At 38.3% G+C, this 27,003-nt stretch overlaps 1 protein-coding gene across 1 annotated transcript in view; it reads right to left on the bottom strand.

Annotated features, from left to right (window-relative positions):
- The window catches only part of aff2 (ALF transcription elongation factor 2), a 233,952-nt gene that overhangs the window by 10,443 nt on the left and 196,506 nt on the right, over window positions 1-27,003 (bottom strand). Inside the window, exons 11-22 of the mRNA XM_088344502.1 lie at window positions 25,636-25,753; window positions 23,415-23,499; window positions 23,158-23,308; window positions 21,622-21,837; window positions 19,613-19,814; window positions 14,551-15,555; window positions 12,730-12,845; window positions 7,870-8,086; window positions 6,819-6,952; window positions 6,351-6,414; window positions 5,897-6,033; window positions 1,358-1,429 (exon numbers count right to left, since the gene is read on the bottom strand). Of these exons, the coding sequence (XP_088200628.1) occupies window positions 1,358-1,429; window positions 5,897-6,033; window positions 6,351-6,414; window positions 6,819-6,952; window positions 7,870-8,086; window positions 12,730-12,845; window positions 14,551-15,555; window positions 19,613-19,814; window positions 21,622-21,837; window positions 23,158-23,308; window positions 23,415-23,499; window positions 25,636-25,753 (2,517 nt within the window). The remainder of the gene's footprint in view (window positions 1-1,357; window positions 1,430-5,896; window positions 6,034-6,350; window positions 6,415-6,818; window positions 6,953-7,869; window positions 8,087-12,729; window positions 12,846-14,550; window positions 15,556-19,612; window positions 19,815-21,621; window positions 21,838-23,157; window positions 23,309-23,414; window positions 23,500-25,635; window positions 25,754-27,003) is intronic.

Raw genomic sequence — 27,003 nt, 5'->3', positions numbered from 1 at the left:
AGATGGACTTTTGACACCTATGGTGACCTCATTTATCTTTTCTTTTTAAAAACAATCCAAAGCTGACAGTGTGAACTTTAATTGCAGTTTAAAAAAAGTAAACCAAAATTACGAACAAAAATATATTTTACTTTATTGTGGATACCTATAACTCAGAGTAGCCGGGAGGGGTCTGTGTGTTCATCTTCTGTGCCGTAGAGTAGCGCATGGTCCTAAGATAAAACAATATTTTTCTACGCTGAAAGCTAGCTTCTTCTCGTATGTGTAAAACTGCCTTATTTGCTGTGAAAGCTGGTGTCATTTTCTTCAATGCCAAAACATTGCTTCATCTGTTTCTGTGCTGAAAAGTTACCTTAGTCTTTTTCAATAATTTTGAGTGGGCAGATCAATCCAAATTTGGATATTATTGATACTGACTAGGTACTTGACAGATAGCCAATATTGTCCTGGGAATGATGCTGATGATAAATACAAATAAAATGTTTCATGTGGGTCCAACGATTAAACATACACCAGAACCCTTAAATGTAATCTATGTTTACACCTCAAAATATTGTGCAATGGTTTCCTTGTTGAAATTGATCTACAGTATTTTTGTATTTTCCTTACATTGCTGCTTTTGTTGGGTTTGACTCTCTTGACATTTGTTCTGAATCAGTTTCGTAGAAGTAATTTTTATAGTGTTAGAGGTTTTATGACATTATGCAATAAAAGGTATCTTAGTTGTCTTGTTTGACATTGTTATACAGTATTTGTATTTTAATTACATTGGTGCTTTTGTTGGGTTTTGATGCTCTTGGCTTTTGTTCTAAATCAGTTTAGTTGAAGTATTTTACTCTATAGTGTTAGTTTGTTTTACATTGTATTGTTCTCACTATATGTAAAGTCTAAATTAATAGGCGACAAGATCACAATAATATATTGGAATAGAAGCCAACCCCCAAAATATGTTTGAAAGATGGCTTTTTGATTTACATTTCCTATGTAGAAAATCAACTTGTATTTCATCTAAAATGGTAGCCATTTTGAGAGATGGCGTCAAGTAAAGAAGGCATTGAAGTTTTCCAGGGCTCAGAAAACAATTACCATTGCTTTCTGAAGCAGAGCTACAATTAGTTAATTGCTGAAGACTGAGCAAGAGTGATGTCATATCCACTCGACAAGTCTCTTCGTGGCTGAGCCTGGAGATCAGTAAAACTTGTGGATATTGCTTTTAATCCACATTCTACAAACAAAAAATCTCATGTTTGGATCACTGAGGCCCCTTAAAACACAGTACTGTAGGATAATCCTTTTACTTGACATACACTTTAATTAATATAATACGTTTTCCAATATCAAAGAATGTTCATCATACCACAATACAGCAAGTTTCTTTTCAGCTATGGTGGCTGAGTGGCTGGTGAAGTTCTTCAACCTCATGGCATACCTAGAGAGTGGGAAACAAAAAGCTAGGTAAGTAAGATTGAGAGACGGCAAGAAAATGTCCAAAAATTCATTCAGCGTGCTTTTTCTACAGGGACTCATGAGGCAGACAAAATAAACGATACATATATGTAAAGGTTTTAATACACTGAATTCTAGGTGATGAGTGTATTCTGCTTGTCTCCGTGTTAATATTGGAGACCTTCAGATGAGATTGCATAGGATGCCAGGGTTGTTCGTTATTTTGACTATTGTTCCTCTTTGTTGTTCGTTATTTTCATAAACTGTTTAAGTCATTGTCACTGTTAGCTAATAATGTTGCTGTACTTTTCAGCCCATTTAGAGTGGACCTGCTTCTTGTTAGCGAAAAGATTTAATGAAAAAAAAGGGCTCAGGGGTGGACCCTTTAAACAGATTGTGCTCCTTGCAAGTTAAAAAGACATTGATGTGTCATGATTTGCCCATTGCTCTCAACTGTGCCCACTCCTTTAGCCCCAGCTGCTGCTCGTTTCCTGATTGGTTCCCCTCCCATTTAAACACATCACTCTCGTTCACTCCTTGTCAGTCCGTCAGTGAACCTCCGCACATGTAAGTCAAGAACTTTTTGACTCTGGCTCCCGTCTGTTCCGTCCTGTCCTGTTTCCTGCTCGTGCGTCCCTGGCTTCCTGATCGTCTCCAGTTACCTGACTTGATTCCATCCTCCGACCACGCTCCGGTCTCTCGCCCCGCTGCCCGACTTGTTTCCGTCCTCCAACCACGCTCCGATCTCAAGGGCTTCCTGCTTTTCTTGCCCAGCAAGCACTGGATCGCTGTCGTTTGTTTCCCCATGCCTGACTTCCCCGATTCCTCAATAAAGCTTTGTGTGAAATGTTACACGTTTGGGTCTACTATTTGTTGTGGTTCTGACATGTCGTCTTTACTTATTCTATAACATATGTTGGCCTGGAGGAGGATGGGTGCCACCTGGCCATACTCGCCCAAGACACACTGCTGGAAATGGTGCCCCTACAATCCCTAAGGGATCCAACTAACTAACCAACCAACCAGGCTCAGGGTATTTTACAATACAATCCTAAAGTTCTAAGCACCCATTTAAATGTTTTGTTGATATTTTCTCCTGTCAAAAAAAAAAGCTACAGGAGTCCTTTATCTCAATAGGTTAATTGGGCTTATAAAATTAATTAGCGACAGGTTAATCAAGTAAGCTGTCTCGAGTATTTATGCTTGATTGATCTTCAGGTGAATGTGCGTTCTTCCTATTCCATCCACTTGGAGACCAAAGGTGCACATTGGCGGCCATGAAGTTGTAATGAGTCAGTATCTTTCGCCAAGGACACTTCAGTTGGATGGATGAGTTCGAACTGGAGTCCTTCAGTTTAAAGGCCAACTTGTTGTCTGACTGAGGTACAAGTTTTATGATTTCAATGGAAACATAAATGCTCATCCAGTGGCATTGCCTTTTACCTGAATAAAGTGATGCGATTGGAAATAAAAAGGATGGGATTCGGTTATTATTGGTCATTCTCTCAATTTTAAAAGATAAACATTTCAAGTGAGGATTTAATAGTAGGTGGTTGTATTTTGCGACTACTTCATACATACAGATTGATACATTGAAAAATATTGTTATAAAGGCATTTTTAATCTTGTTGCAAGTTTCTTTCCCCAGGGTCCTGGGTTAGGTAAGGGTGTAATAACACTCAAAATAAGAAGAGTAGACATATATTAATTTTGACCTTGCAAGGAGAACAGGAGAGGACAGCAGAAAAACCCTTTCATTGCCAAATTCCAAATTCGTTCTAAAAGCCTGAGCCTGTTCTTTCGATTAAATTTCCTGTGTTACAAAAAGCAAATACAGTGGAACTTCGGTTATCGAACGCCTCTCAGTTCAAACAAATCGGAGTCCGACCAAAAATTCTGAGAAATTCTTGCTTCGCTGTTCGGTCAAAAAATCGGAGTTCGAACGCCGGTAATGCGTGAGTGCGTACGCTAGGGTGCGATGCTGAGCGGTGTACGGGTGTTTTAGCCCCTCACTGTGCCTCAGAAGAAAGTCAGTGCAAGCAGCAAAGTTGCTACAGGTGAAAAAAGAAAAGTAGTGCGTACAACTATTGCATTTAAGAAAGAAATAATAGCACCACCGTCCATCTGCGCCTTCCTGACCACCACAAAGGTAAGAAATCCTATTCATAATTCCTTTCTTTATGGGTTAGCTTTAAGTTTACGTTAAACATTCAGTAAACATTTACTGTGTTGGAACAGAGCCCAACATTGAGGGTATTGGAACGGAGCCCCCTTTCCAATGAACCGCTCACCACTTGTTGTGGAGACCCGGGTGCTAAATGACTTGTAAACGACCTGATTTTTTTATTTTTACACATTCATGTTAGCGTAATCTTTCGTACCGAAGATTATGATAACGCGAACGTACGATTAGCCTGGGTTAGCTTTAAGTTTAAACTAAACATTCAAGGCAAACATTCAGGGTGTTGGAACGGATTAAAACGATTTACATTATTTTTAATGGGAAAAATGATTTTGGTGATCGAACAAATCGGTTTTCGAACAGGGCTCTGGAACGGATTATGGTCGAGAACCGAGGTTCCACTGTACGCTCTAAAGCAGGGGTGTCAAACTCATTTTAACTCGGGGGCCACACGATAGAACAAACATTCTGTCGGTGGCCGGACAAGTAGATTAAAGAGAAAGAAAAAGAGAGATAAAGAAACAATAAAAAGAGGGAGGGAGAGGGCAGGACAAAGAAAGAAAAAAAGAGAGAAAGGGAGAGAGCGTGAGAAACAAAAGATAATAAGTCGTAAGAGAGGGGGAAAAGAAGGAGAGGAAGAAAGAAATCCAAAGAGAAATAGAAAAACAGAAGGAGAGAAAAGAGAAAATAAAGCAAGAAGGGAAGGAAGAGAGAAAGAGAAAAGAGAGAAAAGGAAAAAAGGAAGTTAGAGCAAAAGAGGTTAAAAGACACAGAGAGATAAAGAGACAAAGAGCAACAAAGGAAGAGAAAAAGAGAGTCACAGAGAGTGAAAGAGACAGAGTGGGAGAAAAGGGGTGGAAAAGAAAGAGAGAGAGTGAGAGAGAGGGAGAGAGATATAAATACAAGTACAGTGTCTTTGTGAGAGGCACCTGGCTTTGGCAACATCAAGTTGACATATTTTAACATGCAGCTTGTTTTTCTCTTTTGCTTCTCTGAGTGTTGTCTCGCGGGCCGGATTCAATCCCTTAGCGGGCCTGATCTGGCCCGCGGGCCGCCTGTTTGACACCTGTGCTCTAAAGGGTTTGGAAATTAACTGCAACATTATTTGTTGATAGTGACAATGACATAAAAAGAGCATAATAGCCAAGGTAACATACAACAGTCAGGTATAGTGGTCAAAATGACAAATTGGCATCCCATGCATTGTATATGCCCCTAAAAGTGTAAATATGTATGATACCCTGGTTAAAATTGTGTTGGTGGGATTAGATTTAAGAGGAAATTCCACCCAATTTTATTAATCTCATGGGATGTCCATTTTTGATGCACTATTAAAAATTACATCAAAGTTATTCAGTGCTCAGGCAATATCCAATCATGGCTCAGATGTAGATAACAGTAACTGTGATGTCAATTTCAAGTGACAGAAAATAGCCAACCCTCAGATGTTGAATACAATTTTAGGCTATGGCAGCTGTATTTTTTTGTAATATTGAAATGTGTCACTGCATATTAAGTCATAATTGAATGAGTTTTGTAGTCATATCCTTTTCATTCTTTTAAATCATCTCATTAATGATTTAATCAAGTCATTTAGTGGCAATTAATGCACATAATTATCATACATATATTTGACTAGTTTATTTCTTGTTTTACTCACTTGTCACCACAATATATGATTTTATCTTGTCATTATACAGTATCTACAATGTTCTAGTAATCATCTGATTCGCTTTTGGTAGGAAAGGCCTTGAGTTGTAAATACACCACTTCCAGGATTCAGTCTGGACAAAGGACGCTAGAGCCTCGGGAATTTTCTACTAACTTATGTGTTCGCTTCTTTCCCCTCAAATTATTGTCAGCCATTTTGAAAGTACACATGTGAAAAACCACAAAATCCCAGTTCTGTACTCACAAAGCATTAATATTCAATTTCATTTGTTTTTATTGTGTTAAAAACCTGAACAAAAGCGCTTGTTTTTACCCAATTTGTCTCGCGACCTGGATGTTGACTCAAACATGCGGAAGATGAAAAAGGCTGTCCTTCATTTTTTACAAACAATAATATTAGTAGTGTCAAATTTATACTAGTCCAAGAGACAATATATTTATAAGTTTGTAAAAAAAGTCTCGATAAAGGCAATACTCTCTATCTGGAAAGGAATCTCTAACAATTAAGCTGTAAAAGTAAATTTTTCGTGAGGATTGAATGCTCGCCATGTCACAAAACTATCAAGACATTTACAAAGACAACTTAAAAAAGCATACCTGATTAGTTCGACAGTTTCCGAGTACATCGTGTATGGAGATTTTGCCTCAAGGGGGTCGCGTTCCATAGCATTACCACACTCTATAAAAGACAGTGCCCCATCTGCGTAGTTTACCGCTTTACCAAATTTGTCGATCTAAACACAGAGGAAAATGCCATTAAACACTTTTAAGATTTTTAACAGCGCTGCGTTTGACAGTTCTTTGAGTAATCCCTCACTAAGCTGCAAATCTGGGGATAAATCTGAATGAATGTAATGTCAATAGATGATGAATCACAATTGACTACATTTCTATTAGGTGATATATTTTTTATGTTTACCATAACAGGAATCATCAGTGCTTGAATGAAAGGTACACTGGAATAAAATGAAGGAATTCTTGAAACAGCTAGCAATCAAGCAAACTCAAACCCACTACACTCATAATGTGTGTTATCAGTAGATACACTTACCAAAGCGTCAGCCTTGTGCTTTAGCCTTTTGGCCTCCTGCATATAGTAGTCAGCACTGTGGACACTGGAGGCAGGGCAGAAAACACATAAATAGTACGTGCGGCTAGACAAATCATTCACCCCCTCCCAAAAAAAATAAACGCCTCTCCATGTTCAAGTGAAAACCAAATAAATGCTTGCTCCAAATATAACTCAAGCAGGGTCATGTGTCGCTTTATAATTGAAAGCAGGGAAGCTAAAAGTCCAAGACAGAAAATTCCGCCAAGAGGCTGAGAAGTATCTGTTCTTTCCTAAAGGACTTGATTTATTTATTTTAACTTATGACAGACTCAGGAAGTGGTGCAATTAAATCAAATGAGTCAGCCATTAGGTGAAAATAAATCAATTCTAACAATGGGAGATCTCCGGGATGAAAATTAAATCATAATTATTGTGTCAGGTTTGTATTTACTGTAAGTGGAAACGTACGTGTCACTGAAGGACAGTTTTGGTCTCCGAGGTTCTGCGTTTTCTGCCAGAGGTTCTGACCACGCATCTGTTTTGGACTGGCCGTTGGCATGGAAACTGTTTCCGCAGGGCTTTTTGCTGGGATGATCTGTTAGCTGTAAAAGAGGTTGGTGTAGAAACAGATTTTGATTATACAACAACACATCGTGTATGTAATTTATATTTTGAACAATCAAAACAACATCAATGATTAGAGTTGTAAAGCAGGTGTCTCCAACCTTTTTCAAGGTAAGAGCTACTTTTTGTTACTAATTAATGCAAAGGACACCTATTTTGATATATATTTCTGATAAAAATGATCATGTTGTTACTATGTTAAAAATAGGTTATTTCTCTCCTATTCTCTCCCTAACTATTTTAAGAACAGGTCTGTGGGCACCTCAGCTGTCCTGAGGGGCCGCCACGTTGGAGACCCCCACTCTAGGGGGATCCTATGTAACTAATAGTACGCAGAAATACACAAACTACAGTGTAAAAAAGTCTTGCAACAGGCTGGGGAAAAGATGAGAGGAAAATTGGTGCTGTAGTCCCCATTAGTCTCTGTATTTTGTATTCCTCCTCTCAATTGTTTGTGGTTGCACTACACCTTACAGTGACATCATCACCTTCAATGAAATATTTAGATCTTAAAACGTTCGCTGCACTAAATAAGTAAAAGGTCATGCAGACATTAGGACAGGTATTTAATTATTATATACTGTGTTTTTATCCATTTATTTATTCATTCATTAATTCATTAATTTTATTTAATAATTAACACAATGATGTCAACGTTTGCAAGTTGTTATGATCTTCATACTTATTAGTCTCAGATTTATATATTTTTTTCCATTTATTGTACAATATTTATGAAAAACAATACCAATAATCCGCCCCCCCAAAAAAATTCTAATGACATTTTTTAGATACATGTTTAAGTCATTGATATCATGCACCTGTTTAAAAGGTGGATATATAATAAACAACCAACAATATGCTGTCATGATTAAATTAAGTGCATCTTCTGACTTACATTTGTGGCAAGATTCCTAGCATGTGATAATCCTCTGCTATCTCTCCTATGTCTGTGTGTGGAGGAAGAGGAGGAAGAAGCGGGGCAATGTAGCGTTGAGGTGGTGCCACCCTCCTGATTCTCGCAGGTACGTTTATGAGGTGGTTCTTCAGAAAGAGGGGAGAGGAGTGGAGGAAGGAGCTTCTCATCTTGCCGCCGGGACTTCCTGTTTTGAGATCTGAAGAAAACACACATGCACATACGCGCTTACTTAAACATGCAATGAATGCAGCAGTGGATCTCAAGAGATGTTAGCCTTAATCTTGGAGTTTATTGCATCCAAATGGGGGTCTTTGCACATATCGGTGTAATGTGATTGTTGTTGTGGATTGTACAATAGGATAAATTTGTCTTCATAGTGTCAACTAAATATACTGAGTGTGAAATGAGAATGCACATTCCAAAAGCAACGTGCACTATGCGATACATATTTACACAAGAATAATCAACACAACTCATAAAAATCACTGGTCGCGCAATGCCCAGTCTGGAAGGCATTACCGGCTTGCGATACCGCAGCATAGACAACGGCATAAGATAGTGCTCGTCTCACCCTGGTCACCACCTCTTTGACCTGCTGCCATCTGGTAGGTGCTACCAGTCCTTTCAAACAAAAACTTACAGGCTCAGAAAAACGTTTGTTTCACAGGGCCATACCCATCCTAAGCAGGTGCACAAGACTGAAAATATATATCTTGCATATTTATAGAAAAATGGGTACTTACATATTATCTATAAACTTATTTTGGAATTATAAAAAGACACCAACAAAAATGTTGTTGCTGTTAAATGTTATTGCACTGTTTACCAATGCAATTACAACATAGGTCAGTCTACAAGCACTACCTTGCAGACATGGGGACTTGAGACTTAGTGACTTGGACTCGAGTCGACTCGAGTCGCTGTTTTTATGACTTGTGACTTGACTTGGACTTGGCAATCTAAGACTCGGGACTTGACTTGTGACTTGACTTGCCCAAGAAAAAAATACTTGGGACTTACTTGGGACTTGAAGGTGAAGACTTGAGACTTACTTGAGACTTGCACATGTGTGACTTGGTCCCATGTCTGCTACCTTGTACACATTTATACCTATTTATCTTTGTATGTTTTCTTTGTATCATTTTCTTTTTCCTTTATGACGGTACGTCTTTATACTGGTATGTTCACTAACATGTGAGCAGATACAGGAAAGGACGAGACAGATGGGATCGATATCGGATACTGGAGACTGGAGCAAGATACCGGAGAGGACGAGACAGACGGGGTCGATACCGGACACTGGAGCAAGATACCGGACAGGACAAGACAGGCGGGATCGATACCGGATACTGGATACACAAGCAGGATATCGGACAGAGTCAAAACACAAGTCTTGCAAGTGCAGAGGTTCGTTGACGGACTGACAAGGAGTGAATGAGAGCACTGCGTTTAAACAGGAGAGAAGCCAATCAGGCAACGACCCACAGCTGACGCCAAACGGACAATGAGGGAAATAGGCAACTGTGACAATATAAGGTAAAGTTCAACATAATTTTGTTTAAAACTAATACAGGTATTCAAATCTTGATACTGATCGATGGCGATTACTGATGTCATAAGTGCATTTGTTACAGGACATAAACTTTTCCTCAAAACAAGGAGCTACAATATACCCAAATGTTGCAGATGTCCTTTCATGAATTACTTTAATTACTCATTGCATTTTATAAATGTTTTTATTTTCAAATAACTTCTTTACAGTCAAATTATAATTTCAAAAATAATTGCGCTGTTTTATTGCACAACTTTATGAATTAAAGAGCCAATCCACTTCACTTCACATGATACTTTGCTGCCATCATGTGACCGTTATGAAAATCTCCATTTACCTTTTGGTTCTGTCCTACAGAAACCATGTTTCCATTATCAAACATTTTGGAAAAAGCGCCAGGGAGCCACCAGGGAGCACCAACGATCTACGTTTTGCTCCTGAGCAGGTTAAGCGTATGGAGAGGTCCAATTTTTTGGGCGATAGAAAGCATCTTCCTCTGTTTAGCCAATCAGAATGCAGAACACAATGCACCATGAAAATCTGTAAAGCCGTGAACCAGCACTAACTGAATCACAAAGTAGCAAGGTGTCTCTGTATAAATTCTGTACATTGAAATGAATCACTCATATGTGCTACTTTACTTTACTTTTGTTCTATTCCTTTTTTCAAAATCTGGACAGTGACATAAACTCTGTAAATGCTTCCTGCTCTGTTTTCCAAAAGACTTGATTTCTAGTTGCATATTTCCAACTTTCTTTTACACTCCTGATAGAACACAGATGATTAATCCCTCCGTTGCCTTATTGTAGCTCCTGTGACTCATATTGTTTGCAAAACCATAGATAATATTTTTTTGTTTTTGTTTTTACTCTCCGCAAAAAGCTCCGGGGGGTTGATGCAACGCGAAAGTTGCTGAGTAGGCAGAACAGCACCGCAGGCCTAGACATTAGTGAGAATATACGAAACCTGGGAGACAAAACTAATTAGTGGATGAGTGTGTGTGTGCTCTTGTTTCTTTGTGTTGCATAGAGAATAATAGATGCGAGCAATCGAGCAATGTGCATCGCTATGCTAATATGCACGTGTCTGTGCCTTGTATGTGTGTTTTTACGGTGCACTCACCCCAGCGACGTGCAGTCAGGGGAGCAGGTGAGGCTTGGACTAATTCATCACTTGGCATATTTTTATCTATTTTTATCAAATGTTTTGTAGAAAAGCACCCAATGATGTGGGTTGTCCTTGACAAAATGACACAGACTTTGTTTAATCCAATAGAATGCAAATTTTGAGGTTGTTTTACACTAATTGACAAGATTACACAAAAATAACTCAAGTATTAACTAAGTTATTTTTAAAATAATATTTTTTAGCTTTTCACATACAAGTAACTACCTTTTAAAGAAAATGACCAAATTGTATCTGTACAATTGGACTATTTTTTATGGTGGTTTTTAAGGTATACTTAAAGTAAAGGGTTATACTTAAAGCAATTACACCCCATTTTTACATTACCGGTAACTTAAATACAGCTTTTTTTAAGGGTGATTTATTTTTTATTTTTCATGAAGTAACTCAATTCGGTGAGTTATTCTAAACAAAACAAGCCTTCTGGTGGGGTTGTTTTAAAAAAATTGCTTCAACTTTGGGGGAAGTATTTGAAACAAAGATTCAGCAAAGTTTGTTGACTAGAATTACATCAATTTTTTTTTTTTTTTAATAAAACTAGAATTTTTTGTTGTCGTTTCATACAAATCACCATTTTCGGAGTGCGTTTGAAACAAAATGCTTTTTTGAAATAGTTGAACAAGTTTATTTTACATGTTAACTCAAAAAATCATTGCATTTGCTTGTTGGTATCGTTTTTGTGTACAAAACAAATACGTTGGATCTAATTAACCCACTCTTGAACGCTTGAAGCATTTTCGAGTCGACGGGGGTCAGTGACATGTAGTCAGGGGAGGCAGGTGAGGTAATACCTTACCTGTCATAATGAAAATATAAAATCAATATTATGTTAATTGTTGTATCTATTCAGTGCTTGTCATTTCTCATTTAAATTCAACATTTTTGAATTTTCTTTATCACAACCTGATTTTTTTTTCTATTATATTATAAATATTATTTATACAATTATTATGTACTGTATAACTGCTGAGCATTTGCAGATGCAGGGTGAGGCACGCAATTCTTTTGCCTCAAGGCTGACGGTAATAATGAGATTAAAAATTCAGATTTGGCACGCACCTCAGCCACAAACAATTTGAGTGATAATATTAACAAGTCAAACAATCTAGTATTTTTTTTTTCTCGTTGCATGAACTTTTTCATAATATAATTCAGGATCTATCTATTGATTCCTTTATTGAAAAGAAGCAGTGCATAGACTTTAAATACAAGTTATGGTAAGATAATCAACTTATTTTTCCAAGCTACCGTGTATATATTGCTTTCATGCGCAGCCAATCAAACGATGAATAAGATGTAGGTTTATTTATTTGTAAATCTGACTGTCCTTTACCAGGCACCTCACCTCACTGTACATCATTGACTCACACATTTTAGAATGATGACAACTGCTGATGTTAATACACAAAATGACCCTTAGACACATTCCTCCCGCAATCTATGAACTTTCAAGTTTCGGATATCCACAGCTTCTCAAAACGGCAAAGCCGCTTTTTCGCAGCTCTCATTTTTAGCCATTATATTAGATTTTTACAAATTCAGCGACTGAGCAGGGACAATCTGTCAAAAGTCACAGATTAGAAACCGACGAAGGACTCTGAGCCGGGTAATCACATCAGCCAGTTTACAGCTACTATAAAAAGCCTCTTGGGTGAAATACACGCCGAGGCGTCTGGCGCACAATGTCGAGGGTTCAACTCCGGGTCGGCCCGCAACTTTCCCTCCCTGCTACCGTGCTATATAATCTGCCATCTTGATGAGATGCTCCACGTATCTCAGGAGAGGCCACGCAGATCTTTATTCACCACAACACTCGGCTTCATCTGTTCTCAGAAATTCACAAGAGGGAAGTCGTATGTCATGAGTGTCATTGTGAAATGTGGAACTCCCGGCAGCTTTCATTATCGTTCATTTCAATTTAAAGCGCTCTGGAGTTCAACGTTTTTACTTTCATCACCTTTAGCGGTGGGTTCAGTCCAAAATGGGCCGTTAAGAATTGATCTTCCGACCGTTTTGTGAATATACCTTCACTCTTTGCGATTGTTCCTTGTAGCGTACATGGACATGAGTGTGAGTGTGGTGTGCTTATTCTCATTACTTACTCCACAGAGATGTTTTTATGGTTGTGTATTGGAGAAATACAAGGTGGAAGGAGCAGACAGTTCTTGTCCAATTGTAGCTTTTTATTGCTGTTGCTGGATGGCTCATTCTGGTCCAACTGGGAATAGAAAGAGACCAACATGAGTTTGAAATGGGCAACAAAAATTGTCAATTTGTAGCGTGAGGTCATAGCGACATGTCACTAAAGGATGGGTGGGCAAACCTTTGCAGGAGTGCCAGCCCATGAGGGAAAAAACGATTGATTTGACCTTTTTGTATCTGCCAATAGTCTTAAATCTGATACAGTGGCAATAGAAACATTTATATAATACAAACCAGAAAAGTCTGGCCCGGGGGCCGGTTACGGCCCGTGATCAGATTTTCACAGGCCTGCGGCCTCTCCCCTAAAATGAATAATACGTGGCAGGCCAGTAATGTTGTCTGCAATATAAATTAAATTTGTACCCCAAAAATAAATCACAGTTTCCCCGATGATAGCAGCAGCCCTTTGGCCACCTTGCTCTTGGCTTTCTCTGAGAATTTTAGCCCACACTATTTCCGACTTGGCGACTGGATATTAAAAAAACTAAATAATTAAAGTTGATTGTGATTGTGATTATTTCACCAAAATCCAAAAGAACAGTGTCTGCCTAATTTGCCAAGAGACTGTGGGGGTCAAATAATATTTTATCAAGGGGTACTGCCAGACTACAGAAATTTAACTGGAAACAAACACTGTGAAAAGGTGAACCAACTGCCACCTGTTTCAACAGCACAGCAGTGCTTTTTTACGAGAGCCTGCGAGTCAAATTAAAATGCCACAAAGACGAGCAACGCGATTGCGACGCTGATCGCCAACCACTGAAAACTTTTCTGCAGAGTGTATTTATTAAAGACTGTTCAAAGAATGCCAGACTGAATAGTCGGCTCCTTACACATTTTCAGTTTACCAAATCTGGCCCTCTTTCTGAGTTTGGACACCCCTGATGTAGACAAATCCAATTTTTTATTTGTATTCATTAACAAATATACATGCAGACATTTACTTGAACGTGTTATATTCCATTTCATATTTATCTAAAAATAGATTAATTTCATCAAATTGTTGTGAAAGAAAGTAAGGAATTAAAGCAAGACTAGATTAAACATTTTATAGATTAAGTCCCTTTTTTACAGGATAAATTCAAAAAGTAAATATACAATAGTGTTAGCTCCAATTTAATGTTTTTCTTGTGCAAAAACAAAAAGTATTTTAAAAAGGTATCCCGGTTATCTGAGCTGCATTCAAAGGTTGTGGCATGTTTTCATTTATAAATTAATATATTCAAATAATTCAAACTACTGTGGCTGTTGTTTATTTGTGTAAGATTACATCCGATCTATTTATACTGCATGTAAAGTAATTGTGTACACATTCAACGATGTGCAATTTAACAAAACAGGCCTGTTCAAACAAAAAAAAAGATTTTCCCCAGTGATTTAGGATATATTATTAGTATCATCACACGCGTACCAGAGGCTTTGGACAATAATCGCGTCCTGATGTTGGGGCTGTATCTGAGTCAGATCAGGAGGCTTCTCCTGCTCCTGGTAACCATAAAAATGAATACTATTTAATTCACGGCCAGGCTGTACTTGACCAAGACAAACCACAGGGGTTGGTGACCCGACAACCCAGGCAGACCGTGATACCTAAGGCATGTTGAATAAAGTACTTTTTTTCTCAGGGTAGTATTGAAATGTTTATTTGAACAATATTTTATAACTAGTTTAAATATTTATTTCTGACCGTGAGGAAATGTACAAGACCAAACAATTTGAACCTTGTGTTTCCGCTTGCTTTTGCTGCTGTGCTTCTCTGTGGGGACCAGCATACTTCCATTCGCTTGTCTTCTGTGTTTTCCTCCATTCACTCCTCTTTCCGTCCTTGGGAGCCTTGGAAGACTCTTCTCCATCACAGGAGGGTTGTCCAGCCCCATCAACCCCTGACCTGCCTTTTCTCTCCTTTCCGTCACCTTATCCCTCTCCTCTCTGTCCGCCTGCCTGTCCCTCTCTGTTAATCTAGCACCGTCACACCGCCTCCCTGTGTTCTGCACTAATGGCTCATGCTCTTCATTCTGCTGCTCTCCTTTTGCTAACTTGGGTCTTTCCCTAAACCCTTGCCATTCTCCATCCCCCTGTTTTTGCCTCTCCCTGTTGGACACCGCGACTCTTTCTCCAAGTTTCTCGTCCCGGCAGCGTCTTCCTTCAAATGTGTCCTGTTCTGTTATCCCGACACGAGATATCGGACCGAAACCCTGTCTCGGCACCCTGCCAAGTAAGCTGAGATCAATTTTCACCCAAAGGCACTGAGTGTCCTGGTATTCAATAAGAGGGGAAAGAGGCAAATCGTGTCCCGTATTGTAGTGCGGTGACATGGATTGTAGGTTCTTGCCCAACCCTCCCGGGTCAGGAACAGAGGTACCGAATGAACCACTTATGTCGATAATGCTACTGCTAACATTCCCAGTGCTGATGCTATTAACACCACTATTAAAACTGGTGGCAACACTGTTGGCACCTCGGACACAAAGTCCTTTTCCTCCAAAGACTCCCAAACTTTCTATAGTGCCAGTTGAGCCAAAGAGGGGAGGCGGTGGGGTGTAGGAGTTGGAATGAGGCAGCGCGTTAATCGCGGCACCTGTGGACTGAAGCGGCAATGCTGGCAATTTCATCACTTCTTCTGATTCAGAATGGCATTCTGGGGAGGAAGATGAAGAATCTGTTTCCACAAACTCTCTGGACTTGGGTGTGACTTTGTTAGCCGTGCTTCTGTGCTTCTTCTTGTCCTGTTTTTGAGAAATAAAGCATGCGAGCCGATCAATGTACAGCATGATGTAGGATACGACATTAAACATAACTAGGGCCGCAAAGATTAGTTGTCTTTGTCGACAAGAATAAACAATATAAATAATCGATGATGATTTTTTTCAATGGTCGCCAGAAAGTTTTTACCAACATTGAAAGGCATCTAACATGATGGCAAGCTTGGCTGAGTGTCATTCACGTTTCTCTGTCTCGAGATGTAACTCACAGAAATAATGGTGTCAAGCTCAAGTACACATACCAAAATTTGCCAAAAATTTTGAAGCATTTCAGCCTGGATACGGCGAATAAACTACTTTCAAAGTTTGCAAAGCAGGTCTTGCATATCATAGTGGTACCTCAGTGATGCACGAACATTTAAAGAGTAAGTACGCCAGGCAGTAGAACAGAACAGATTCCTACTCGCCTCTGTAAGATTTAAGTAACATTCAAGCCCATACAGTTTAAATGATATACATTGTATATTATTCCACGTATATTTAGCTATCGATGAGAACTTGAGCGTTATGCCAGACTGTGGCTGACAAACGTATTTGATATTAAATGCATCTAGTCTGAAGGACAAACGTCAGTTATTAAAACTTTAAAAAAAACTATAAACTACATTTGTTGAAACCGTTTTATTTCAAACTGTTTATAATTCATAAGTAACTTTGTTGCAGACTTTGCAGTAGACCACTACCTCATGAAATGCACACAATATTTGTTTTATTTACTGTGAGTAGTTATTATCCGATTATTTGACTATTTGGGTCTTTCATAGAGTCTTTGTAGTTGGTATTCTTCCTTGTGCTTTGTAGCACTCATTTTCGGATGCACTACACAATATAGTGACATCTAGGAGTCAAATAATACACAGTGTCCCTTTAACAAATCACTTAATGGCTGGCCCTGAACAAAGATATACTGACCCTGAGTATCATCCATTCCGCATTGAAATCCTGTCGGAAGCCATTTTAAACAATCTCAAATATAAATTTTGTCGTATTCAAATTTGCAAATAAGGCAGATCTTCCTTACGTGTTTCAATGATCTGTGAAACAAAACATGTTTGGTCTCGCTGTTGTTCGAATGCCAAAGGTATTCACAGCACACGTGTCGCACAAGCGAGCACATGCAAGATGATGTCTGTCACATGCAAATGAAGTACAAGTGATAACATCTGGTGTCCAATGCTCCACAGACTTTACAAATTGGCAATGGCCCGGTCAGTGGAATCCTCTTACATTCTTTTTTCAGTTTCTATTTTCCAAATGTTTGATTTTCGTCAGCTTAGAGTGGTGCTTCTCAACACTTATTGAGCCAAGTCACACTTGTTTTCATTATTATGATTCAAGGCACACTGTCTATCGAAAATTAGAAAATGAAAAATGTATTCCTTGCACCACTTTATGTATTTTTTTAAATTCAATTATTTTATAGCTTAAATTATCATGTCGCATTTCGCTTCTTATCTTTTGTTATCACCTTGGCTCTGAAGGTCAGTCAGATTATTCATTTTGGTAGCTAATTGTGAGGTTATTTGGGAGTTTAACCTGTTTTTCTAAGTTTCATGACATTTTTATCTTAATTTTCTGGGGTAAAAACCTAAATAATAATTACAATGTGCAAAAGATTATCTGCCAGGGGAATATTATTTTAACATTGTTCCTATTCTTTTCAGCATTCTCGTTTTAGTAATATCGGTAAATATTGATAAAATCAGCATATTATTCGATAGACTTTTCCTTGATTTACTTTTTTCCCCAGCACAATCTTAAACGGCTTCATTAAGCCAAAAATGTTATTAAATATATTTTCCTACATGAGCATATATTTTAAAAAAAGTAATCCGCTGCCACCTATTGATATGGATGGATGTGACCGTTACAGTTAACAAAATTAATACGAGTAAAGCTTATCTGCGTTTAATCACTTCTAACTCTTATGGTTTTTGGTTATATATATTTTTTGTAAAATTAAAAAAATGAAACAATTCATTAAAATCAGTAAAATGTTGTACAAGATTTTTGTGAGGATCTGGTTACATCAACAGGGCACCAACCCGGGGGGTGGGGCTGTATACCGCCCACCTGCGGGTAAGTTGTCTTCACACCTTTAAGATAGTTCTCTGTACAACCTCATGAACAGATAATTAATACATGCAAAGAAAAAATATGATTTGCTGCCACCAAATGATATGGATTAATGCTACAGTTAGTCTGCTAATTACTGGTAGAAAGCAAAATTACTGAACAAAATCAACCTTTGTTGCAATGATAAAATTTGACAGCACAGTAGACAAGGTCTCACGGCAAACTAGTGTGCCCCGGCGTACTACTTGAAAAGCACTCCATTGTAATATAAAGCAGAAGTTGCACTTCATTTATAAGCAGAATTAATTCATCCATATTCGTTAACCCAGGTCAAGCTTTTAATCGGATGAATACAAATAATTTGGTGAACTTGTTTTTTCCCCTTGAGAACGTATATAAAAGGCATGTAATGAATGTGGTTTTAGTGGTTTGACTTTTTGACTGCGTAACTGAATGATAAAGTTTTCTGCAAAAGTGCTAGATCTCAAGGTCATGCCTGCGTGTTTTTGAAAGGAATGATAAGTTGCTCTTCGCTTGTTGTTGAGGTCATTGAAGGTCACTCATTTTCATCGGCTGTCTTATTCTTCCCGTTTTGATTAATATTTCTTACACGCGTTCTCCTGTTTCTTTTTCAAAGGCAACAAGCGCAAAGCCCGAAAAGGTGAACTGCATCTTGACACGCTGTCAGCGGCGCGTAAAGCGATCGTTACTTCCTGTGTTTCTTTAAAGGTGCTCATATTGATCTTTGATGAATCACAATAACTGGAGGGCTTCTAGAAAATGTATGACTTTTGCTGACTTCTTTTTAGCTTCAGGTTTTTTCGTTGGCTCTTAATCATGTAGGTAATATATCATCTGCAGTTCTTAGTTGTGAAAGATTAGCCTATAAACAACATAAGATTCATAATTCAGTATTCCCTTATTTTTTGCAGGGGTTGCGTCCCAAAAAGCCTCCTAATAGTCAAAACCTGAGGAATAGAAACCTTTAATTATTAATTATTTATTAAATACTGCATTACACATTGAAAAAAATTAACACACAATTTACAGACTCGGGCATTTAACCATTAAAAGTACTGCACTTTATACGAGTTTTTGTTTTTTTTTCTTTTCGACAAATAACTACTGTCAAATTTTAATGTTTAAAATAATCTTAATTGTTGATAAAGTTGTATTAAAAAAAGCGGCTTATACACGGGTGCGGCTTGTGTAAGTACAAAATTGGCAAATCACCTGAAAAGTGGTGGGTGCGGCTTATAATCAGGTGCGCTCTATAGTCTGGAATTTACGGTATATACCTTGGACATATCCCTCAAGAGGGGTGACTGACAGCAAGACAAACACATACAATAACAAAAGAAAAAGGGAAAATAATATAATTTGCAGCCGCAAAAGATTAAAGCCTTATAAGGAAGGCAACACATACTGTATTGATCTAAATTCATTGGAAAACATTAAGAATGTGTCCTGTTTGCCTCTTACAGAAATCATATATTTTTCCTTTTGCAGATACTTTTTTAAAAGCGCCAGGGAGCCACTAGGGCGTGCCAAAGAGCCCCATGTGGCTCCACGGTGAGTTTCGCATGTAAAAAAGTCCATGTTTGTTGGCAATAGAAAGCATCTTACTCTATCTTTTGGCCCTGGGCGCCCGTTCTTTAGTCGGTCCTGAGCATTTTGTTGACATAATGGCTTTTGGAGAAACTTGAAATTGAAAAAGAATTGTGTGAACATAATATTATTTTGTCAAGCTGTTACGTCGTGTAAAACTCAGACTGCAATGCCATTGACAGAAAAGGGGAGGGTGACGTTTAGCCAATCAGAATAGAGAATACAATGGACGATTCATTCCGCGAAGTTGCAAAACTGCAATAAGTAAATCGTGATACAGCAAATGATTACTTTACACAATTCATAATAAATAGTGTGTATTTAAAAAAGGACAAACCTGGTTGACACTGACAGTCGGTATTGGCACAGTGGTTTGCTGTAGTGCTAAAGTTTGGACTACAGTGTTATTTAAGTTGGTAGCACTGCGGGGTTCTTTCCTGGGAGCGGTTTTCCCACTGGAAGGTTTGATTCTGGGCCTGGATGTGTTCTGATGCTCCAGGGAGGAAGGAGGAAAGGAGTCCTTTTCCTTTACTGCGGGGCTAGTGACAAGAGAGTAATCGTCAAACAAAGACACAAAAACATTATGCTACTATGCTGGAGAAATTGGACAAGGCTGAGTTTGTAAATTAGTAGTAAAATGGTGCAGTTTATTCACTTTGAGTCTCCATAGTTTGTTAATTTTGTGGTGATTTTTAGCACTTGCTTTCAGTCGCACTACACAAGAAGCAGTATCTAGTGGTCACATATTACCTAGTGTCCCTTAAAGATATCTTTATTTAATAATGAGTACGGTATATATTAACATATCAGGAAGAACTTGTTTTTAAGATTTTTATTTTTCAAGTCATTGTCAAAAAGAAGTTCATTGTGAGAAATTGCTAATTCATTATTTAACTCACAATTAGCATATGTTATTAATTGTACAGTGCACTGAAGTAGTAAATATTTTGTTATTATATAACGAAAGAAAATGAAAATGAATTGTAAACTGTTTCACTAAAAAGTGGCAAAATGTGTTGAGGGTTTGTGATTTAACATATAGAATTCTAAACAATCGAGCAGCATTCTTCCTGTTCTTTTAATCTTAAGTTAAACCTTTTTTGTTTCCATGGTTTTCTCATGTGATTTTTGTAAAATAAGCTGAAGAATTTAACCGAATTTAACGGCCCAGGGCATTATATTTGACCGCTAGACGGCACTGTTGTCTAATATAAATGAAAACCAGTGCAACAGCAAGGAGGAAGACGCCAGACAAATATGTTGGCAACCTTAGATATGGATTTTACTATGAAAAAGAAATACAAACTTTTCAACCAATGCTTTTTAAATATAAATTAACATTGGCATTTCATGCATTTTTGCTTAGTATTCAAATTAATTTTTTTACTGAATGAAAGTTTTTTTTACTTCTAGAAGACACTAACTATAACAAACTCTTCCTTTAAAAAGTACATTTATTGTTCTGTTAATGTTTTGTAGTTGGGATGTTCTCTAAATGCATTGTATGTTTGATAGCACTGACCCTTTAAGCAACTAAGGAAGTTATGGTTGGTATATAAGGAAGTAGAAGCACACGGTGAAAGAACACATTGAATCCATCCAAAGTCACGTCTCATGCCATACGAAGCATCGTCCTTTTACGATGAAGCCCTTGTTATATGTCCAAATATACTTTAGCAGTGCGTTAAACACCTTTTCAAATCAATGAACCTGTGGACCAACATATCGCCGCCTTCATAGTGTTGATGAGCAAAGGCTACTTCTTAAGTATCATCATCAGCATCAGCTGCACCGCTTATCCTCAGTAGGGTCGCGGGGGTGCTGGAGCCCATCCCAGCAATCATCGGGCAGTGGGCAGGGGACACCCTGAACTGGTTGCCAGCCAATTGCAGGGCACACAGGGACAGACAACTCGCTCGCTCACACCTAGGGACAATTTGGACCAACCAATCCACCTGAAGAGCATGTCTTCAGAATGTGGGAGGAAACCGGATTGCCACGCAAGGGGAGAACATACAAACTCCGCACAGGAAGTCCGGTAGCTGGATTTGAACCCACACAGGGGGTTCCCAAGACCTTAGAACTGTGCCGCACACGCGCTAACCACTTCGCCGCCGTGCTGCCCACTTCTTAAGTACATATACCAAGGGCTGCACTGAGTAAACACATGTTGGCCAATTCAAGTGAAAGCTGCTGTGCCAAAGAACAGAACATTACGTCAGAAAAACAGTATTTGTTGCCGACTGTTGGAAGTAAAAAGTGTTTTGACTCTTCATAAAGTGACACAGGTTGATATTTTCCCTCAATGTTATTGTAGTATCCTTCATCCTCCTCCTCCTCCCTCACCTTGGCTGATTTGATTTGCTCCATGTCTGACTCTGATTCTCCTCCACACTGTTTGACCTCTCTGTCCGTCTGGGCTGTTTCTTCCCTGTAGTGGTTCTCCTCATTGTGGTGACCTCCTGTCCGGACAACAGACCTGGCGACAGCCTCATCTTGGACCTCTGACCCTCCCCTGATGCCTTCTGGCTGAGTTTTGTCTTTGTTTTCTCTCTGCTTTGGCTGTAGGACAAATATATTGTCGACATTTAAACATCTTCACCTCATTCTCATTCTGAAAAACAAACTCAAGTATACATTTCCCAAATGTGTTATTTATACTGTAGATCAGGGGTGTCAAACTCATTTTAGCCCTGGGACCATATGGTAGAGAAAACACTTTCAGAGGAGATGAACAAGTAAATAAAGTAACAATTTATGTTATTTTGTGCCACTTGGTGGTGAAAAAAACGTCAACTTACCGGTAATTCATTAAAAATCCCAATATTTATTTAGATAATAAGCAAAGATATATACTGTAAATTATCATGTAAACATTCTTTCTTTTTGAATACTCGTGGATTGTTAAATTAGCATTTCTATTACATAACATGAGCCGCACCCAAAGGAAGCTGACATAATTGTCCGCCATCTTGCTGCTACGGATACCCAGAAACCTAACAAAGCCTGGGCTAAAAAAATAGGACAAAAAATTGGTCACTTTGAGTCTCCATAGTTTGTATCCTTCCTTGTGCTTTGTAGCACTTGATTTTGGTTGCACTACATATTACAGCTTTATCTAGTGATCACATATTACACAGTGTCCCTTTAATGACAATGACAAAGTTTGCCTTAGGTAGTGCTGGGGATATTTTGGAAGCTCTCAACTTTGATTCTTGGATGTAAGATTTCCATAAAAATGATTTACTGACGTTTTTTTTTAACCTTAATATTTTTTTCACAAAGAGTTAATCTCTTCTAGTGATTATCAACTGTGCATTTGTAATTAAAATCAACATGACTTGACTTGAAGTTGGGAACTTTGCTGTCAGATTTCTTATCTATTACAGAAAGTGGCTAAAGGTTCTTTTAACCTCTACAAACACACCCAGGTGCTATTTTTTTAATTTTGTATATTTTAGTCCAGATGCTAACCGAACTTTATATTAATGCGGATTAAAATATTTGTTTAGTCGCAAATGTTGCAAAAAAATAAATACATCCACGCACGTGAATGCGATCGTTTTGCTTTAAGTAAAATAAAACCGGGAATGGGCGTTCTCTTAAATGTTCTCAGGTTGATAAATGGTAGTCGGCAAAAACAGCTACAGTGGGTGGTTTGCTTTGGGAGGGGTGCATGGCTTTTGCAACATCTACTGGACATATTTAAAACTGCAAGTCATTGTTTGACTGATTTTTCTCACAGAATCTCATGCTTCTCTCAGTAGTGTCCCACAGGCCGGATAAAATCTGTTGGCAGGCCTGATCCGTTTATGTTATGATATGTTTGACACCCCTGCTGTAGATGTTTATTGTGTTAAGAATTATGGATGCAGTTGATACCAGAAAGCCCCCCGTGTATCTTTGTGCTCCACTGCCGGCACTGTGGGAAGAGCGGGGCCGTTGGCCCCACAGGGTTTGGTCTTGGCCAGGGACTCCACGCCTGCCGCTTCACTGCGTTTTGAAAATGTCTCCTGACTCTGGGTGACAGAACCTGGGGAGTGGCCCATTAGAAAACAGGCATTTGAGATGAAACCAAGTGAATTCACGCATCCATGTAAAACACAGTCACTTTTATATTTGTGTGAACGATTCCCAACCTGTGCCATGATGAGGTTTAGTTTGAGCTTGGACCTTGTTCAGCCAGCTGTCCAACTGCCACTTGTTAGTTGAGGATTGCTCAGGCTATGAGGGAGCAAACATATGTCACATACAGCAGTGTGCCATCTGCATGTTTACACAGGTATATTATACATTATTATTATTATTATAAAACGTGCATGATTTCCAGTGACATGCAATTAAGATTGTTAATGAAATTAGTGCTTTTGTTTTGTTGTTTCATACAAATCACAATTTGTGTAGTGTGTAAAGCATGTGTAAAACAGAATGATACTTTAATTTGGTTGTTGTTGTTGCTTTTGTGTACAAAACAACCAAAAATGTTGGTTTAGATTAACCCACTCTGCTTGAAGCAGTTTCAAGGCTACGAAGATCAGTGACGTGCAGTCAGGGGAGGCAGATGAGCACAAATGATATTCAGTATTTATTCAGTGTTATACATGTTTTTCATTTACCTTCACTGTGCTCATCTAAATTTAAGAATACATTGTTCATGTCAGTATGACATGCAGTCATGGAAATACAAAATGAAACATATTTTAAATGGTGGTATTCATTTAGTGTTAGCGCTTTTTTCTCATTTACCTTCACAATTTTGGGATTTTCTTTTTACAAATCACAGAATTTTCACATTATATTATGAATAGTATCAATATGTAATATACTACCATGCTCAAATTCTGCAGACGCAGAGTAAGGCGAGCAATTCTTTTGCCTCATGGTAAACACCTCAGTATTGTGAAATACATTTTTCCCCCCAGATATGGTGTCCTCAAAAAATAATTTTACAAATAAAAAGAGCAAAATTCAGAACACATTTACCGTTAAAGTGTGCCCCATTTATTTCCCGTTGGTTTGTTGGCCATGTATAAGCCAGACACCCTCTCTATGTGCTGCCTACCATTTGTAATGGTGAGTATTGACCCACCATTAAACTTGTGTATTCAAGCTGAGCCCCTGAGCTCAGTAATTTATCATATATTTCTAAATACAGCTAAAATGCGAGTATATATGGTAGGTAGATCATCAGTAGAGAGAAATTCTTTGAGACGGTGCGACCGCAACTGTAATGAGTTGTACTTTGTAAAGCCATTTAAACATGCCAACTCCACTTAAATGACATAATTAGCAGTTTGATACTGGCTGACTAAGGGTTCATTAATCTGTCCCGAGCCGGAGGGGGAAAGGTAATGATTAGTTAATGTTGTAATTCGTGATCCGTTTATGATGATAATAATAATAATAATAATAATAATGATAATAATAGATAGATGGATAGATAGATAGATAGATAGATAGATAGATAGATAGATAGATAGATAGATAGATACTTTATTCATCCCCGCAGGGAAATTCGCATTTCCAGCAGCATCCCTTCGCTGAGAACAATACAATAATAAGGCAAAAGGAATACAATATACAAACACCCAATGTGACATGCTAATACCCACTGTAGCGTGTTGTATAGAGTATTTAAATAGTGCTGCATAAAATACACACTGCAATAAAAGTAAGGTAGGGGGTGGGGTTTAATGTGGGCCTTTACTCCGCTGGGTGGAGTTAAAGAGCCTCATGGCATGAGGAAGAAAAGACCTCTTCAGTCTGTCCGTGGTACAAGACAGTGACAGCAGTCTGTCGCTAAAGCTGGTCTTCTGTCTGGATATAATGCTGTGTAGTGGATGTGATGAATTGTCCATGATTGACCGCAGCTTTTTCAGTTATTATAATAATAATAATAATAATAATAATAATATAATATAGTTTTAAATGCCTTCCAGGACACCCAAGGTTGCTGTACATATGGTAACAAACACCAATACAGCAAGAATAAAACAAGAATTAAACAAGAAAGTTATAAATAGCAAATAAAAACAGTAGAGTTAAAAGGGGGCGTTATGTAAGGCAGATGATCAAGAAAAGACAAGTCTGAAGAAGTGGGTTTTGAGTCTGGAATATAAGGTGGAGTAGCGGAGTAACGCACCATGTTGTAACAACGTTTTGACTTACAAATTATTAATAATAACGTACTCGTTCCTGAGAAAAGTAATTGCATTTGAAGAGTTACTTCCAACACCGCAAGTAACTGTATCCAATTACTTATTTTTCAGTGACACATCCAACACCGCCCGTCAATATGTATTATTGTATCTTTTGCAGCCTATTGTTGTCAAACGCAAACACAAATGCTTGTCATGTTACCTCAGGGGAGTTGGTGCGAGTGGCCTGGTTATACTCGCTGTCACTGGAGCTGCTTTCTGATTCGTCCGTGTCCGACTCGGAGCTGCTCTCAGATTCACTGCTGCTCCCCGATGCACCGCTTTGGAGGACACACAGTCGACAGATTTAATCATCTCAAAGTAACAAAGCCACAGACAGGATTTAATTCACCCGAGGCCAGCAAAGCTCATTCATGTCGTCTTACATCGCTAATCAGGTTACATCACGATTCATTGAGTTGCTACTTTCAATAAATTGTTCGATGATTGCTTACGTCATTATATACTTAAAAAAGGCTCAGTCAATTGATATCATCTGTCCCACTGTCATCCTTCGGGAAACTAAATTTGTAGGCAATGTGTTATCATGTCATCCACCGTGTATTTACTGTTTTTGTATTATTGAGCTTAAGTAAAAAGTACAGCAATCATTCTGACTCGAAAATTTGTCAGCGATAACAAGTACATTGCATTCCACACTCAGCAACACTTTTACATTTCTGTAACTCACATATGTCAAATTAAAGGTTCTCTACAGCCCCTTACATGTTCTTGATTCATTATTGCATCAATAACCAGGCACAACAGCAGTGGGTTCCATCTCAGGTAATAATGTGACCCAATACAGAGAGAAGACACAATAGCTCTCACGGTAGTGTTCAGCAAACAACCCTGTACTGTACACAAAGAAGACCAAAGAGGTCATTGTGGACTTCAGGAGATACAGAAAGACCTCCTTCTGGATGAAGAAGTGGTGGAGAAGAACTCTCCTGGTCTATCAACACTTGCCGCCTGGTGAAGAAGGCCCAGATGAGAATATTCTTCCTCAGGAAACTTAAACGGGCTGGTCCCTCCTCTTGCCTGCGCCTGAACTTTTACAGAGCAACAATCAAGAGCATCCTCTGCCTCAATGTGATCATGTGATATGGCAGCTGCACGGCACATTAATGATGATTTCTTTCCTTCATGATTGGCCAATAGTGACAATTGTGTAAACAGTGCATAGGTCAAAACAACAAACGACAATGAGGAATAATTGTCAAAATAACAAACAAACCCCAGTGTCATATGCAATCTTCTTTATTAAAACAGAAACCATCAGAATAAATAACACTTTCTTTCAATATATGGTTTTGGGTTAAAATTATTATGTTGTTTGAACTGTACTAAAAATCATGATCCCCAAGATTGACTAATCAAGATCTTATGTTTTGGACAATCCTAATTCATAGCATCTAAAGAAAGGATGTTGCAACCAGTGTGTAATCCATGCAAAATAATTATACAATAGCACGTATATGGCCTGTTCAAATACTCAGAATGAACCAACACATAATCATTCCATTAAACT

This window comes from Urocampus carinirostris, chromosome 9, assembly GCF_059441175.1.
Source record: "Urocampus carinirostris isolate Australia breed hairy pipefish chromosome 9, RoL_Ucar_1.0, whole genome shotgun sequence".
Taxonomy (NCBI): domain Eukaryota; kingdom Metazoa; phylum Chordata; class Actinopteri; order Syngnathiformes; family Syngnathidae; genus Urocampus; species Urocampus carinirostris.
The sequence above is the reverse complement of the archived record's forward strand: the minus strand, read 5'-3'. Positions and strand labels throughout refer to the sequence as shown.